Genomic DNA, 14,563 nt, shown 5'->3' on the forward strand with positions numbered 1-14,563 from the left:
ACCGGGCTGTGTTGCGGGTGGCGCTCAGGCAGCCAGAAGGATTGTCGCGGGTTCAGGGCCAGTTGCAGGCCTGGGCGCTGCTGGCGCTGTCTGCAGGCTGGAGCCTTGAGGCAGAGTGGCTGCTGGGGTCCTCCGGCGACTCGGGGGCCGACGGGGCAGACTGCGCTGTCTCCATTCCGCGTTGGCCCGAGCTCACAGGTGCGCTCAGAGCCCGTGCCTGGTGCTGCCCTGCGACCGCTGCCCCGGCCGGGACGGCGGGCAGGCGTCAGGCCCCCAGCCCTGCGCCCCCCTGGCCTGGCTGTCGTCCTCGGGCAGCTGTGCTCCGTCCCTCCCTCTTGGTTCTGCTTCTGCTGGTCCCGGTTTTTATCCCATCTCCTGTGCTGGGCTGTGAGCTCCCTGAGGACAGGAGGTGTGACCTTGTAAAAGCCTTTTTCTCTTTGTCATTTTTTAACTTTTGTAGCGCTCACCTCGAGGCTGGGGGCTCAAGGTGCTCGGTGAGCGAAGCCCTGAGCCTGCGCTGACTGGCACCCCCGGGACGCCGTGGGGCTTAGAGAGACGGGTGCGCACGAGAGGTCAGGTCACCTCCGCGGTTCCGAGGCAGGGTCACCTTATTACCCGGCCGCCGTCTCCTCCCGGGGCTGCTCCTGAGAGCCGAGCACGAGGGTCCGGGCAGCTGCTCTAGAGGGTCTGAGGGCCCCCGCCGCGTCTGGCCCTGCACCCCTGTCGCCCTGGGGGGCTGCACCAAACCAGCCTCAGGCCCCCTCCCCAGAATTTGGAGCTGTCCCACCCCTGCGGTTACAGGCTGGTAATGGATCGGCTAAATTGAGTTTTATTCATTACAGTTGGGCTTGAATTAAAATTGCAGAGGGTAATTCTCCTTCTCACGTTTCAAGGTCAGACGAGAGTATTTACTGTGTGGCCTCTGTTTATTGCATTTGGTGGTTCGGGTTGATGGGCTGTTGGGAGCGGCGGCCGGGCAGCGGGCCCCTCAGCCTGCTCCTCGCCAGCCCTTCGATGGCAGTTACTTCAGCCTCTGCTCACCTCCTTCTCTGGTTCTGTTTCCACTGTTTGGATCTTTAAAATTTTTTTCTGAGAAATGTGTGCTGACCTTTGGAGGCATTTAAGGATTGGAATTAGATGCTGTATGTGAAGACGGCTGTCTGTTGCTGGCCTGGGTGTGCCGGGTTCCCCTCCCAGGCGGCCCTTCTCGAGTCCGAGCAGGACCCAGGCCGGAGGGGCACCTGCATCCGCCCATGACTCCCCACACACGCCAGCGCTGCCCCTGCTCAAGACTCAGGGCACCCTGAGCTCAGCCCCGCGAGCCCAGCTGGGCAGGTGGGCTCTGGCTGGGTGGGCTCTGGCTGGCGTCCGCTGGCCGAGCCGGCTCTGGAGGCTCCTCTGTCTGGGGAGTTGGGGCCCCCAGCAGCCACGCTGGTCTCCCCTCCTGTGTGCGTGCTGCCCCCGGGGCACAGCCAGGCGCTGCGGGGGCACGAGCCCCTGTGTGGGGGGCACCCCGTCCTCTGGGACAGCGTTCCCGAAACCAGCACCTGGCTCTGTCTCACCAGCCGCCCCTGCCCTGTCGGGTTGCCACGCGGCTCCCGGCCAGGCCTGTGGACACGGGCGCGCCTCCCTGAGGCCGGACCAAGCTGGGCCTGGACTTGGACCGGGCCATCCTGCAAATGCAGGCCATGGGGCGGCCACGGGCCTTGCCATGTGGTGGGTGTCATGTCCCTGTGGCGATGAGGTTTGCCTCCAGGTGGGTTTGTGTGTTTGGTCGGGAAGGGGGATGCTGAGCAGGCAGCAGTGGGGAGGGGCGGCCTGGCCCAGGGCTCTGGGTGTGGGTGGGGCGCTGGGCCCAGCCTGCCATCCGGCCTGTGGTGGGGACGGGCATCGGGGGCGGGGCCTGCAGGCTGTCCGCGATGCCCCTCTGGAAGCACATGGCCTCGGGGTTGGCTCTGCCCTTCCTCCCGTGAGTACCCCCCAGCCCCGGCACCTGGCTCCTTCCTAGTCCCTCCGTCCACTGTTTATCCCCTGGGACCTCGGCTCCATCCTGCCCTCTCCACGGCCTTCCCCTCGCTGTGCACAGGCAACCCTGGAGAGTTTTCAGCTTTTGGGGATTCCCTGAGGAGCTGTGGTAGCCCCAAGCCACGTGGTCGTCCTCTGGCGGCTCTGCGGCTGCCCCAGGAGTGTGGAGAGGGCCTCTGAGCTCCGCGGCTGGCCTGCAGCCCCATCCTTCCCGATGGATACACGGCCGCCTGCCTGTTACCCGGTGGCCCGGGGCGCGCGGCCACTGTGCTGGAGTGGCTGGTGGTGGGCTCGTGCCCTGGTTGGCGGAGGAGCGTAGCACCCTGCTGGGTCCCCGTGGTGGGACGGAGGCTCTGGGGAGTGTGTGTCGGCCGGATCTGCTCTCTGCTCCTTGGAGCCCAGGATGCGCTGAGGATTCTGAGCAGCTGGGGACGGTCACTGATAGTGACCTGTTTGCTGCCGTGTGACCACCAGGCATCTGAGCTGTGTCCACCTGCAGGCCTCGGCGGGCGACTGGTGCTGCCTGGGGAACGCTCCCGGGCAGTCGTCACAAATCAAGCTCTGCCTCATCCCACCATCCCAGCGAGCGTCTGGACCATGTTACTGCCCAGAGGGATCACGCATTTCAGGGCTGTTCTTGGTGGGAACTCGGGTCCAGCCACAGGAGCACCGTTTCCGCCCTCCGAGCTGACCTGCCAGGCAGGCCTGGGCGCGAAGCCACCGCTCCAGACGCACCTCAGAGCGGGGCTCCGACAGGGCCAGTGTCCTTCCCAGGTGGGCTGCCCCGCCTTGCCCTCCTGCCTCCCGGCGGTGCCGCACGGCGGCTGGAGCAGCAGGGGGAGGACGTGGAGGGCGGGGTGCAGATGAAGGGCTGGCCCCCCGCCGCAGGAGAAGGGCACGGCGGCTCCTGCAGCCTCACAGCGCCGTGGCGCCCTTCACCGCTCCTTGAAGACGGGCCTCCCTGCGCGGGGGGCTCTGATGACGAAGGCGTCACAGCGGCCCGCGCGGCCCCGCCTGCAGAGCGGGCTCTCGTGATCAGGCCTTACCCCTCCTGCAGACGCCGGCTTGGAAAGGCGTTAATGGACGGACATGCCGGCTGGCCACTCCTCTGAGAACTGAGGGCCTCGCTTTGAGCTCCCAGGGGTGCACGAAAATGCCACTGACCTCAGGGTTCAGCGTGAGCACAGAGCCAGAAGTTTAATTTTTTATGAGTTTTCTCCTCTGCTTCGGCAGAAAGGCCACGATGGAACGAGAGAAGGTTCCCGTGGAGAGGAGGGGCTGTGTGATCGGACTCCTGTGTCCCGCCCAGAGGCGCTGGCGGGCCGTGCGTCGGGCTGCAGGAGGCCTACTCTGCCGAGGCCACTCTCTGCACCCCCCCGGGTGCTCCGGGAGCAGGGCGCGGCCTGTGGGCAGGCAGGCCAGGCTGATCTGGGGCGTTACGGGGTGAGATCTTCGAAACGTCAGGAAAGCATGCTCCTGGGGGGGGCGGCATGTTTGTGCCCATTCATTCAGACCTTGTCCCCCAAGGCCCAGCTGTTCACAGTCCCTCCTCTCCTGCCCGTGGGGGCGTCCCCACCCTGTGAGGTCAGTCCTGTGGGCACACCTCTTCTTTGAGCAGCCGCTTCCCACAGGAGTTGCAGAAGCCAGTGCCCCCTCCTCCTCCGTCCCCTGCCCAGCGTCTCTGCTGCCTTGCTCTGGGAGGTGGTCTTGGCCCCGTTCGCTCTCTGCTGCCACCTCCGTGCAGCCCTCCTCGGCTGCTCTTCATCCTCTTTGTGTCTGCCCTCTGACCCCTGCAGGCCCTCGCGCACACCCGGTGGCTTCAGACCCCTGGTGCTGCCCTCCGTGGGGGGGCGTGCTGTCGTGTAGCCTGAACCTGCCCTTGCTTCTGGCTCTCGCTCCTGAGGTGACCGTGTGCTCGCTTCCTGTCTGCCTCTGCCCCGTGGCTCCTGCAGCACCAGCCTCCTCTCCAGCTCTGCCCTGCCAGGGGGTGCAGGAGGCGCTGGGGGGAGGGAGGGGCCCCCCTGCTCCCCCTCGTGCTTGGGGTGCGGGGCAGCACATCTCTGCCTCCCACCCCACCCCCACCGCCCTCGGCCTGCTCGGACAAGGGAACTCGAGCTCCTCTATTTAAATCTCGAGGTGGAGCCGTGATTCAAGCGCTCTGAACATCCCCACCTGAAGTCGGTGATTCCAGAGTCGATTTCACAGTCCTTGATCATTCAGTCGGCCTTTGAATAGTTCCAAATTGAACTGGAACTCAAAATAGCCTGTTAACAAGGCTGTTCCAAATGAATATTTGTACACTTGTTTTTTAATATCATTTTATGCTTTTGGTTACTCATCACCACGAGGTGGCTGGTGCCGTTGGCCAGCTGTGCAGCGGGGTGGGGGGCTCAGTCTCAGGGTGAGTGAGGTGGCCGGTGCCGTCAGCCAGCTGTGCAGCGGGGTGGGGGGCTCAGTCTCAGGGTGAGGCTTTCTGAGGGGGCTGCCCGGGGTCAGGCGGGGCAGGGCGGGACCCTCGGGGGACAGCGTCCCGGCTCCTGCGGGCGCTGAGCCCCGTTCAGGTAGCCCAGACCAGGAGGTCTCGTACAGTGTCTCTAAATGCACGTTTCCCGTTTACTCACTAATTAGCTGTTTAAAGAATTGCAGTAAATTATAATAAAAAACCACATACTGACTCAGCTGTGAAATAGGAAAAGTTAGCATGGTGGAGACCACCCCCAAAGAAAGCACTGCCTGCCACCCCTGTGGATTAAGGTGTTCTTGAAAATCGTGTGATCGAGGCAAGAAAGCAATTGGACAGCCAAGAATGATGCAAGACGCGGTGTCCTCTGTAGGCCTCGGCTCCAGCTGTTAATGTCTTCAGAGCCCTGTCGGTGTAGCCGCTGGGCGTGAGCCCAGGGAAACATTTATGAGTCGCAGCTTATGACGTAATCCTGAGAAAACCTCCAAAGGAAAGAACAGGGGCTTCTCTGCTGGTTCAGTGGTGACTCCATTTCTGTGGAGCGAAGGCTGTGGGTTTGATCCCTGGTCGGGGAAGTTGCCCCGCAACCCCCGCCACGCCGCATAGCGTGGCTAAAAAAAAAAACAGAAAGGAACAGAGGAGAATATTAAAGGTATTTTGGAAAGCGGTTTTCTGTACTTGAGTGGCGTGAGCTTGGTGTCCGCCTGGTGCTCCCGCCCCGCCCAATGCCCCTGGGGCTGGTGCCTCCCTGCCCCGTGGTGGCGTGCCTCCCCGGAGCTCTCCTGGTAGCTGTCCCCTCACAGAGCACGGGGGTGTCTGTGTGCGGGCACCCCTGATGTAGGTGGGACGGGACAGGGCTCTGAAAGTCCGTGTGGGAACAGGCCAGGGCGGAGGACGGTCCCGCAGGCTGTGAAGGGCGGGGGGCATTTTGAGGGGCGTGCTGGGCTTCGGGCCTGGGGCCGCCCACCCCGATCTGTGGTTGGGGGCAGCTCAAGGCCCCCAGGTCCGCCCCGCTGGAGCTCTGCATGATCCGGGGGTGGAAGGGCCCCTGCGGGCCTGTGGGAAGTGCTCCATGCTGTCCTGGCTCTTTCAGAGGTGCCTCCGAGCCCACAGCCGGTGATCTTCCCCGCTGCGCGTGACATGTTCTGGGGTCACCCTGGGCCCCGTTTGAAAAATCCTGAGTCTCCTGAAAGGCTCCAAGTAGCTGTTCAGAAGCGGGGGGCGGGCTGGGCACGCGTGTGGCTCCATCTTGGGGCTGAGTGATGCGTGGGCGCTGGGCCTGACCCCTCTGCCCTTCTGCCCCTGCAGTGCCCGGGAGCTGGAGAAGGCCCGACTGCAGCTCCAGGACGAGGTCCGCCAGCTCGGTGGCCAGCTGCTGGAGGAGAGGAAGCGGCGTGAGATGCACGAGGCCCTGGCGCGGCGGCTGCAGAAGAGAGTCCTGCTGCTGACGAAGGTAGGAGTGGCCCCCAAGGCCCCGCGTCCACAGCCCCAGGCCAGCGGCTCCCGAGGCCCCGCGTCCACCCTCCCAGGCCAGCGGCTCGGGGCCCCCCTGCATGCACCCTCCCAGGCCAGCGGCTCGGGGTCCCCGTGTCCACAGCCCTAGGCCAGCGGCCCCTGGCCGGCCCCTGCGTCCACAGCCCCATGCCAGCGGCTTGGGGCCCCCCACGTCCTCAGCCCCAGGCCAGCGGCCCCCGGCCGGCCCCCGCGTCCACCCTTCCAGGCCAGCAGCCCCCGGCCGGCCCCCGTGTCCACACTCAGTCGTCTCTCCAGGCCTCCTCTGGCCTGGTCTCGGCCACGTGGTGCATTCATAGCCCCCAGCAATGTGTCTTGCTGCTGGAGTGGTTAGCCGCCTGCGGAGCCGCCTGGGAGTTGCAGCTCAAGCTGGGCCAGCTCCCCGTCCCTAGGAGGGCGCCTTGCGTGTGGCCGCCTTGTCTTGACCCTGCCTCTCCAGGAGGCTCTGAGATGCTGACCCGGAGCTGAGCAGCTTCCCCGCTGCTCCTCTCCTCCTCCTGAGGGCTTCGTCTGCTGACCGGGGGTCAGGCATCGGCCCCGAGCCGCTGGCTCCTCACGTGGGTCAGCCTCCCTCCGGCCCCGGGCAGGCCCAGCCTCTCCTTCCTTCAGAGCCCAGTGAGCAGAGGCTGGCATGCGCTGTGGGCCGGGGTCTCCAACTGTGCTGAGCTTCTGAAGTCTGACTCGATAAGCAGAGCTTGCTGGAGCGTGAATTAAGGTTTTTATGTGAGAGAGCGTAATTTAAGACGTTGCCGTGGATGCTGAAATTTCAGAGGATGAGGCAGGAAAAAGCCAGAATCTGTCCTGAGATGCTCTCGTGGGGGGCGGGTGGGGATGTCCAGCTGCTGGCAGGCTGATGCTGAGGCGCTGGGCGGGCCCCCCCGGAAGGTGACAGTTCTCCTGGGACGTGGTACTGCGTGTGACAGCCGTGTGTTCTTGACGGTTTGATAAACACCCGGGACCTCCTGGTCGTGAGTCAGCTGGAGGAAGCCTGCCGTCACGGCCTGTGCCCCATGGGTGTGCCCTGCTGTGAGTGTCGGGCGCAGCCCGTCCCACCAGCGACCTAGCAGGTGCCCCTCAGGGGAGACCCGCAGCCGCTGCCTCCGGAGCGAGGCGGGCTAGCCCCCGGCCGGGGCGGCCGCTCTCCGCCACCCGGGCTGGCTCCCTGGCCCCTCCCCTCCGTCTCCTGTGTCTCCTCTGTGTCCTGGTGGCAGCGCTGTGGGACACACCCAGGATACAGGCGTGTGCTCGGCCCTACGGAGGCTACGGTCCCACAGGCGGGCGGGGCTGACACCCCCTTCTGCCCGCAAACGCGACAGACGCAGAGCTCGGCTTGGCTCCGGAGGAGTTTCGAAGGTGCTGAGGGTGGAGCTGAGCCCCAGGACTTTGACGTTGGTGGAAGGAGCGTGGAGAACCGGGCCTCCCGGGCGGGGAGCCCAGCGTGGACGGCAGGAAGCCGCCACGGTTCCAGACAAGACAATGGAAAGAACAGGGCAACCGAGGCCCACCAGACATCGCTGACCCGCACCAGCCCGAGGGCGCAGGCCACGCGAGGGCCCGGAGGGGAGGCAGGCGGAGCTCAGGGCCAGGGCTCCACCAGGGCCACTGATGCCAGGACCCGACATCCGGGCCAGAGGCTGTGTGTGGTCCCTGATGCGCGAAATGCGGAGCCCACCCCCGGTGACGAACGGGAGACTGTCCTGTGACCGAAGGAGCACTGCTTTCTCACTGGGTCTCCGTCCTCAGCCAGAAGTTTAGGCCGGATGACCCCGGCCCACTCCGAGTGCTCCACGGTGCTCCACACGGAAGTCGCTCAGCCGGCCTGGTGGTTCTCACCGGGACGGTGCATGCGGGGCGCTGGGAAGACTCCAGAAAGACAGGATGGAGGTTCCTGAAGGTTCAGAAATGGAACCACCGTGAGACTCAGCGGTCCCAGCTCTGGGCGTTTGTCCACAGGAGACAGAAGCAGCGTCTCAGAGACTTCCGTACCCCTCGTTTGTCGCAGCGCTATTCCTGAAGCCCGGAGGACCCCTCAAGGGACGCACACTCCTCAGCCGTCAGAAAGGAGATCCTGCCATCTGCCACAGTGTGGCTGGACCTGCAGTCGTTACACTGATGAGAAGACTCAGACAGAGACGGTCTTGCCTGGGGGTGGGATTTAAGAAAGCTGAGCTTATAAAAGAGGCCAGGTTGGACGCTGCCGAGGTGGGGGTCAGGTGGAGGGATGGGGGAAAGTGCTCAGGAGGACACATAAATGGTGCTGGCCCCCTGCCTGTTCGCCCCCGGGGCTCTGGGCTGCCCGTGCTGCGGGGCAGAGGGCGTGTTCCCCCCGGGTGGGCGGCCTTCCGGCCTCAGCTGCCTGTGGCCCCGGAGGAGCCCCTTCAGGCTTTGGGAGGAGTCACTCCGTGGGCCTGCGTGGGCCCTCCTGTGGTGTTAAGGGCCGCTCCACTTCGGCTTCGTGCTCGGAGGTTCCAGCTCATCCTCAGAGTCACAGCCTGTGAGGCTCTCTGGGAGGGTGCAGCCCCTGACCATCCGCAGGGGACACAGCCTGGCTGCTTGGAGAGCTCATAGGCTGTCCCCACACAGGGCCCATCAGCCCCGCCCATGTCGTCCACTCCTAGCGCCCACGATGCCCCGAGAGTGAGTGTCCTGGGACTGGATCGGCGGCCTGGAGGCCTGCTCTCCATCAGGGCTGCCTCGGTTCTGGGCGTGGACCCCCGCTCGGGGCGCGGGGCCAGGGGGCACCTGTTTGCAGGGCTGCATGTCCACCCGTGCCTCTACACTCGTGTGCTCCTGCTTGGCTTCCGTCTTGGGCACTTTCTGCCCTTGAGAGTCACTGCTCCCGGCTCCCAGGGCAGGAAATTTCCACTCTTCTCTCCCCGGCTCAGCAGGTTGGAAGGCAGCGGTGCGTTCTGGCCTAATTCAGCCCGGCCTGGCCCGCTGCGCTCACGGGCGTAGCTCTGAGAGGCGTATTGATTGCCTGGCACTGACGGATGGCTTACACCGCCTGTCACTTGGAGGCGTGTTTGTGAGGGGTCGATACAGTCGCCCGCACGGCCCAGGTCCAGCACGCAGGATCCATCCTGCCAGCCGCATGATTAAGCTGTTCATCAGGCCAGTCTGCGGAGGGCGGCCAGCCTGCTGCCTCCGGCTCGGTGCCGGGTGCGTCGCCCCCACCTGCGTGGCCCCGTGGGTTCACACACGGCTCCCTTGTGGTCTGCGAGCTTCCTCCTCGGGGCACCTCCGGCGTGGCAGCTGTCTGGCCTTAAGGTGTGGGTTGCTCATGTTTCTCTGTCCTTCTTGGGGAGGCGCCCCCACCCTCTGGGGGCCCCCAGCCTAGCCCTGGGCGGGTGTGGGAGTGCACTGTCCCGCCCTCCACTGGGCACTGGGCCAAGCCCTCCAAGGGGGCGCCCGCTCCCGCGAGCCGTCGAGGGGCCTGCTTCCATGCTTGACATTTCGGAGTACAGTGCTTGGAGGGCGCGATTTTATTTTGAGACCTTATTAAGCTTCTCCAGTCTAAGGGTTTAATTGTTACTGATAGCTAAGAGTGTAATTACCTTGGTGAAATACCGTGACTATTTTAAGCAATTGAAAACTGGCTTCCAGATCTGGGTGAACACAAACCATTTTCTTATTTGAAATGCGCTATTTCCAGCGTGCCCCTAATACTCCACAATATGGCTACAGAACCCTATTTATAGACTTTAAGCAGTGAAAGCTAACTTTTTGCATGAAATGTTAAAAAATGAAAGTAAACTCCCCCCTTCTCCCCACCCCCAGTTCCCTGGGGGCGTGGCCTTTGGAGGAGGACAGCGGTTACTGCTAGCCGGCTTTCTCGGCGTGGTCTGGGGGTGATGACGTCCACCTCGTGGGTCCCCACCGTTGCTGCTTGAGAAACATATGACGACAGAAGGCGAGGCCGGAAGCGCTGGGCCCCCAGGAGAGGCCGGGGCTCCTCTCGCCTCGTGTGCAGACGAGGCTGTGCTGGAGGAGGCTCGGGAGCAAGGTGGGCGCCCTTCCTGGGCTGGGGGAGCCGTGTCACTAGGGGGTCCCTGAGGACGGGACGCCCCCTTCGCCCAGGGGTCCATGCTGTGCCCAGGGGGCTCTGTCTAGCCTCCTGGTCCTTTTCCGACTGAGGGGCTCGGCTTGGGTATCGGCGTTGGTATAAGGTTATTTATCTTGTGTAAATGCAGCTCTTTCTGTTCCTCATATTCACTTGGTGGCTTAGAGAAGAGCCCGTGTGGGGGGGGGGCTTGTCTAGCTGCTGCCACGGGTCAGCAGTCAGCGGCTCTGCAGAGAGAGGTTCAGGCTTGGGCGGGGGCCGGGCACGACCCCGCGGTCCCCAGAGCCTGCTGGTGCTTGCCCACGACTCAAGAGTAGCCTGCTGGCAGGAGTCTGCACTCCTTCTCGATTTCAGGCAGCCCAGCCCTGTGGGCGAGGGCACAGCTCCGGCTCTGTGCTCGAGTCCAGCGCACCGTTCCAGGCTCCGTACACTGTGCAGTCTGGGCGTGTGTGTGTGTGTGTGTGTGTGTGTGTGTGTGTTAGATCAGAAGGAGGGAGACTGCAGGGATTTCCGGGTTTTTCTGAGTTTCCCGGAGGCGATCCAGGCAGGTGGTCCTAACAGCTGTGTCCCTGGCGGGGGCAGGCTGAGGGCTGGCCTCTTTTCTGTGGACGCCCCGCCAGTGACTGGAGAGCCCTGGCCCGGTCACTCTGGTTGAGTCACGCTGAGGACAGAGGCACCACCTTGTTTGTGAGACCCTGCAGCCTAGGGAGGTGGGGACATCGATGTCCCATGGGTGAAGGGCCTGCTCCTGCCTTGCCTGCCCTGTTTCGAGGTTTTCGAGGGTTGTGTCTGCGGTGAGTCGAGGGGGATCTTTGGTGGGAGACGTGTGGCAGGCCCCTCTCCTGGGCCTGCCGACTCCCGAGTGAGCAGGAGCATCTGGTGACGAGCAGGCGTTGTCGTCTTCCTGTGGGCCACCTGCTTCCATCTCGTCACCTCGACGTTGGTGCCTTGTGGGTGGCGATAGACTGATCTTTGCCTATCAGAGCCGTGGAGACAGGCCCCTGCTTCAGTGTTCTAACCTCTTACACGTGGATGTGACGTGCAGCATGTCTTGATTTTGGGTGTGAGCGAAGCAGGCTGCTGCTGCTGCTGCTAAGTCACTTCAGTCGTGTCTGACTCTGCGGCCCCATGGACTGCAGCCCACCAGGCTCCCCCGTCCCTGGGATTCTCCAGGCAAGAACACTGGAGTGGGTTGCCATTTCCTTCTCCAATGCATGAAAGTGAAAAGTGAAAGGTAAGTCGCTCAGTCGTGTCCGACTCTTCATGCCCCCGTGGACTGCAGCCTGCCAGGCTCCTGCGCCCGTGGGATTCTCCGGGCGAGAGGGCTGGGTGAAGCAACAAGGTGGACTTCCCCGCTGCGAGTGTCATTACTCCAGCGCCGTTTCTGGAGCCACCCTTCGTCCCCCGCGTGCGGTCTGGTTGCCTGAGTTGCCGGCCTGTGGCGGCCGACGGGCAGCTGAGCTTCTGCAGCTGGTCCCACCTGTCCTCTGCCAGCGCCGCCGTCTTCACTGCAGCGACTCGGTGGTGCTCTGATACCTGGCAGCACGCTCCAGAGGGATTGCTGCTCTTGTCTCCAGCTCATCCTGGTCCTTCGCTCGTCCTTATACATTTCAGAGTCACTTTGTCAGTTTACACACACAGAGCCTGCTGGGGAACGGTTGGGATTACAGCAAATTTACAAAGAGTTTGTACATCATTTTGGGGATAGACGGCCCCTTAGCATCATTTCATCTTCTCAACCAGAGCGTTGGCTGTCCGTCCCTTATTTGGGTCTTCCTCACGCTCTCGGTGGTGTTTGCCAGTTTCTAGGGTGGCGGTCTCGCACCCTGTTAGGTCCCCTCCCCCGGCACGTGTTTCCTGTATGGCAATGCTGCCTCTCAGGGTGGTCCTCTGCCGTGTGCGGCCCCCCGGGCCCCCAGGTGGGAGCAGCCCGCCAGGAAGCCGCCCCCTCTGCACCGTCCTCGCGCCTGCACGTTCTCGCGCCCAGCCCAGCGCTGCAGCCTCGGGAGCAGGGCGGGACGTGGGGCTCCCGGCGCCGGGTCTCCATCGAGTCTCAGGGAGCCCTGGTAGCTCACCGGCACAGGCCGCCCCATGTGCTGTCTGTCTTTGTAGACAGTCTTTGTTGGATTATGGAAGTCCCCGTCGAGCGGTCGTTTTCTAAGTGCTTTTATCATCGGTGCCTACCCTGTGAATTTTGATGTGGGTTATTTTTATTTTCCTGTTCAAAATATTTTCTCACATCCTCTCTCGATTTGTAAAGGCCGACCTTCAGGCGAGGTTTGCACATTCCAAGCTCACAGCGTAGCAGATGGGAAGGCTGGAAGGGGATTGAAGGAGCCCAGGCTCGCTCACCCTGCCCTTTGCTGAAACGCAGGTTCTCGGGGGCGGCTGCCGTGAGCCGGGTGGGCAGGCTCAGCGCTGGGGTCTCCCTTGGGTTGGGGTAGAGCAGGCAGGCAAAGCTCGAAGAAGCCAGGGCGCAGTGCCCAGGAGAGGAGACGTGCTGGAGCCTGCGGGTGGGCCAGTTTTACGACCTTTAGAAAGAACACGGTTGAGACCCCAGGAAGGTGCGACAGCAGGTGGAAAGGCGCGCGTCACCCAGCTCCCGGGCTGCGGGCGGTGACGGCGCAGACAGCCCCAGTGCAGCGGCGGGCCCAGGGCTGATGCTCACGCAGTGTGTGACTGTGTGAGAGTGTGTGCATGTGTGTGTGCGAGTGAGCACGTGTGTGTAGGTGAGAGTGTGTGTGATGCTGCTGTCCTCGCAGAAGCCCTCCTCAGGACTCGCCGCCACCATGAAGGCCTCCTTAGGCTGCACCTTAGCCCCCGGCCTCCCATCCCCAGCCCTAATCCAGTCTCCACCTCTGGAAATTTTGGCATTCCAAGGACGCTGTGTAACGACAGTCATCGAGTCTGTGCCATAAACTGCGGATGATCGACATGGCGTAACTTTATCTTTTAGAGTGGCTTAGGTTTTCAAAGTGAGGTAGGCAAGAGAGTTCCCGTGTCTTCCGCCGCCCGAGGCGGCCCTCCTGATGGCTCTGTGCGCTGTGAGCGGCCGGCGGTCCAGCTGGGAAGCTCTGCGCTCCGTGAGCTGAGGCCCGCAGCCCACGCCCGGGTTGCCCTCTGCCGGGCCCATGGCTCTGGCCGGTGCTCGCTGCCAGGTGCGCCCGCCGCAGGGCGCCGCTCTCTGCTGCCTCCTCCCCTGGACCCCAGCACTTCCGCTGTCTCCGTCGTTGCAGATTCCCCGGAGGTCACGCAGCTGGAGTCCCGCAGTGTCGTCTTTCAGACTGGCCTCTGTCAGTGGTGTGCATTCCGGGAGCCTCGGTATCCTTTCTTGGCTTGATAGCTCCCTTCTTTTTATCACTGAGTAAAATCCATTATCTGGATGGATCTGCTTGTTTACCCCTCACTTACTGGACGTCTCGCTTGCGTTTCTGAAGGCTTTCGTGTGGGCCTGAGTTTCACCGTCAGCACCGGAGCCGCGTGGAGAGTGTTGAGCGGTGAGTGCGTTCGATCCCAGCACATCCTGCAGGCGTCGTGGGCCCTGCCGCGTGCCGCTGTCACACATCGTGTCTTCTCCCCTTTCGAGGGAGCCCTGGAGGCAGGGTGTTTCCGTGTTACTGTTGAGGACCCTGAGACCCGGAGCAGGCAGGCGGCGTTGCAGCCAGGAGCGGTGGGTTCTGCTCTGGTCTCCGCTTCGTCCCTCGGCTGTGGCTGCTGGCACCTTCAGCATCTCAGGTTTTGTTTTCATCACACCTGCGAGCGGAACCAGCGGGGGCCTGGGCTGTGGTGTTCAGGGGCCCCCGTCCACTTTCCCGTGACTGGTAAGGGGCCAGCGAGGACTCGGGGGCTGTGTGGTGTGAGCAGGCATGATAAGCACCGCCCGGGCCCCTAGGCGTCTGCGGGGCCCTCAGCAGCAGCTGCCCTGTTGCCCGCAGCCCCCCAGGCGGGGACCTTCCCTGCAGCTGCCCCAACTGGCCGGGCCTGAGCACCGCCTGTGGCTACCGCCCTTGGCTCACGCTGAGGCCTCCCGCCTGGGAGAAGAGCTGAGCACGTCTGTTTCTCATGCCAAAGAGCAGAAAGGCCACCAGCCGCTTCTGATCACGCGTCTCCATGCTCCTCTCACACCTGTCCTCAGCCTTGACAAGCTTCCTAATCTTATTAAGGGTTTCTCTCCTGTGCCTCCTCTTTTAATGCTGGGAATTCTTGGTTTGGGGAGCACAGGAGGAAATACTTAAGAAGCTGAGAACCTGCTCCGTCTTCTGAGAAGCAGAAACCTCTTTGTGTGTCTCTGGCGTGCTCTTTGCCGCCCACCGAGGCTTGGATCGGGGGCGCCGTGCCCCTTCCCCGCTTCCACCTCAGGAAACTGCAGTCTGAGTGGGGCCGGGATGCTGGCGGGATGGAGGTGGTGGTTTGGGTTGGTGGCTCCTGCAGGGCAGGGCTCCTCTGGACCCCCCTCCCCTGCCGTCTGCCCATGACCCTGCCCCCAGTTAGGGGGAGTCCCGGGA

At 63.4% G+C, this 14,563-nt stretch overlaps 1 protein-coding gene across 1 annotated transcript in view; it reads left to right on the forward strand.

Annotated features, from left to right (window-relative positions):
- Window positions 1-14,563, forward strand: part of MAD1L1 (mitotic arrest deficient 1 like 1) — a 244,884-nt gene that overhangs the window by 101,036 nt on the left and 129,285 nt on the right. The window contains exon 11 of the mRNA XM_055562250.1: window positions 5,795-5,939. Within this exon, the coding sequence (XP_055418225.1) occupies window positions 5,795-5,939 (145 nt within the window). The remainder of the gene's footprint in view (window positions 1-5,794; window positions 5,940-14,563) is intronic.

The sequence above is a fragment of the Bubalus kerabau genome, chromosome 23, assembly GCF_029407905.1.
Source record: "Bubalus kerabau isolate K-KA32 ecotype Philippines breed swamp buffalo chromosome 23, PCC_UOA_SB_1v2, whole genome shotgun sequence".
Classification (NCBI taxonomy): domain Eukaryota; kingdom Metazoa; phylum Chordata; class Mammalia; order Artiodactyla; family Bovidae; genus Bubalus; species Bubalus kerabau.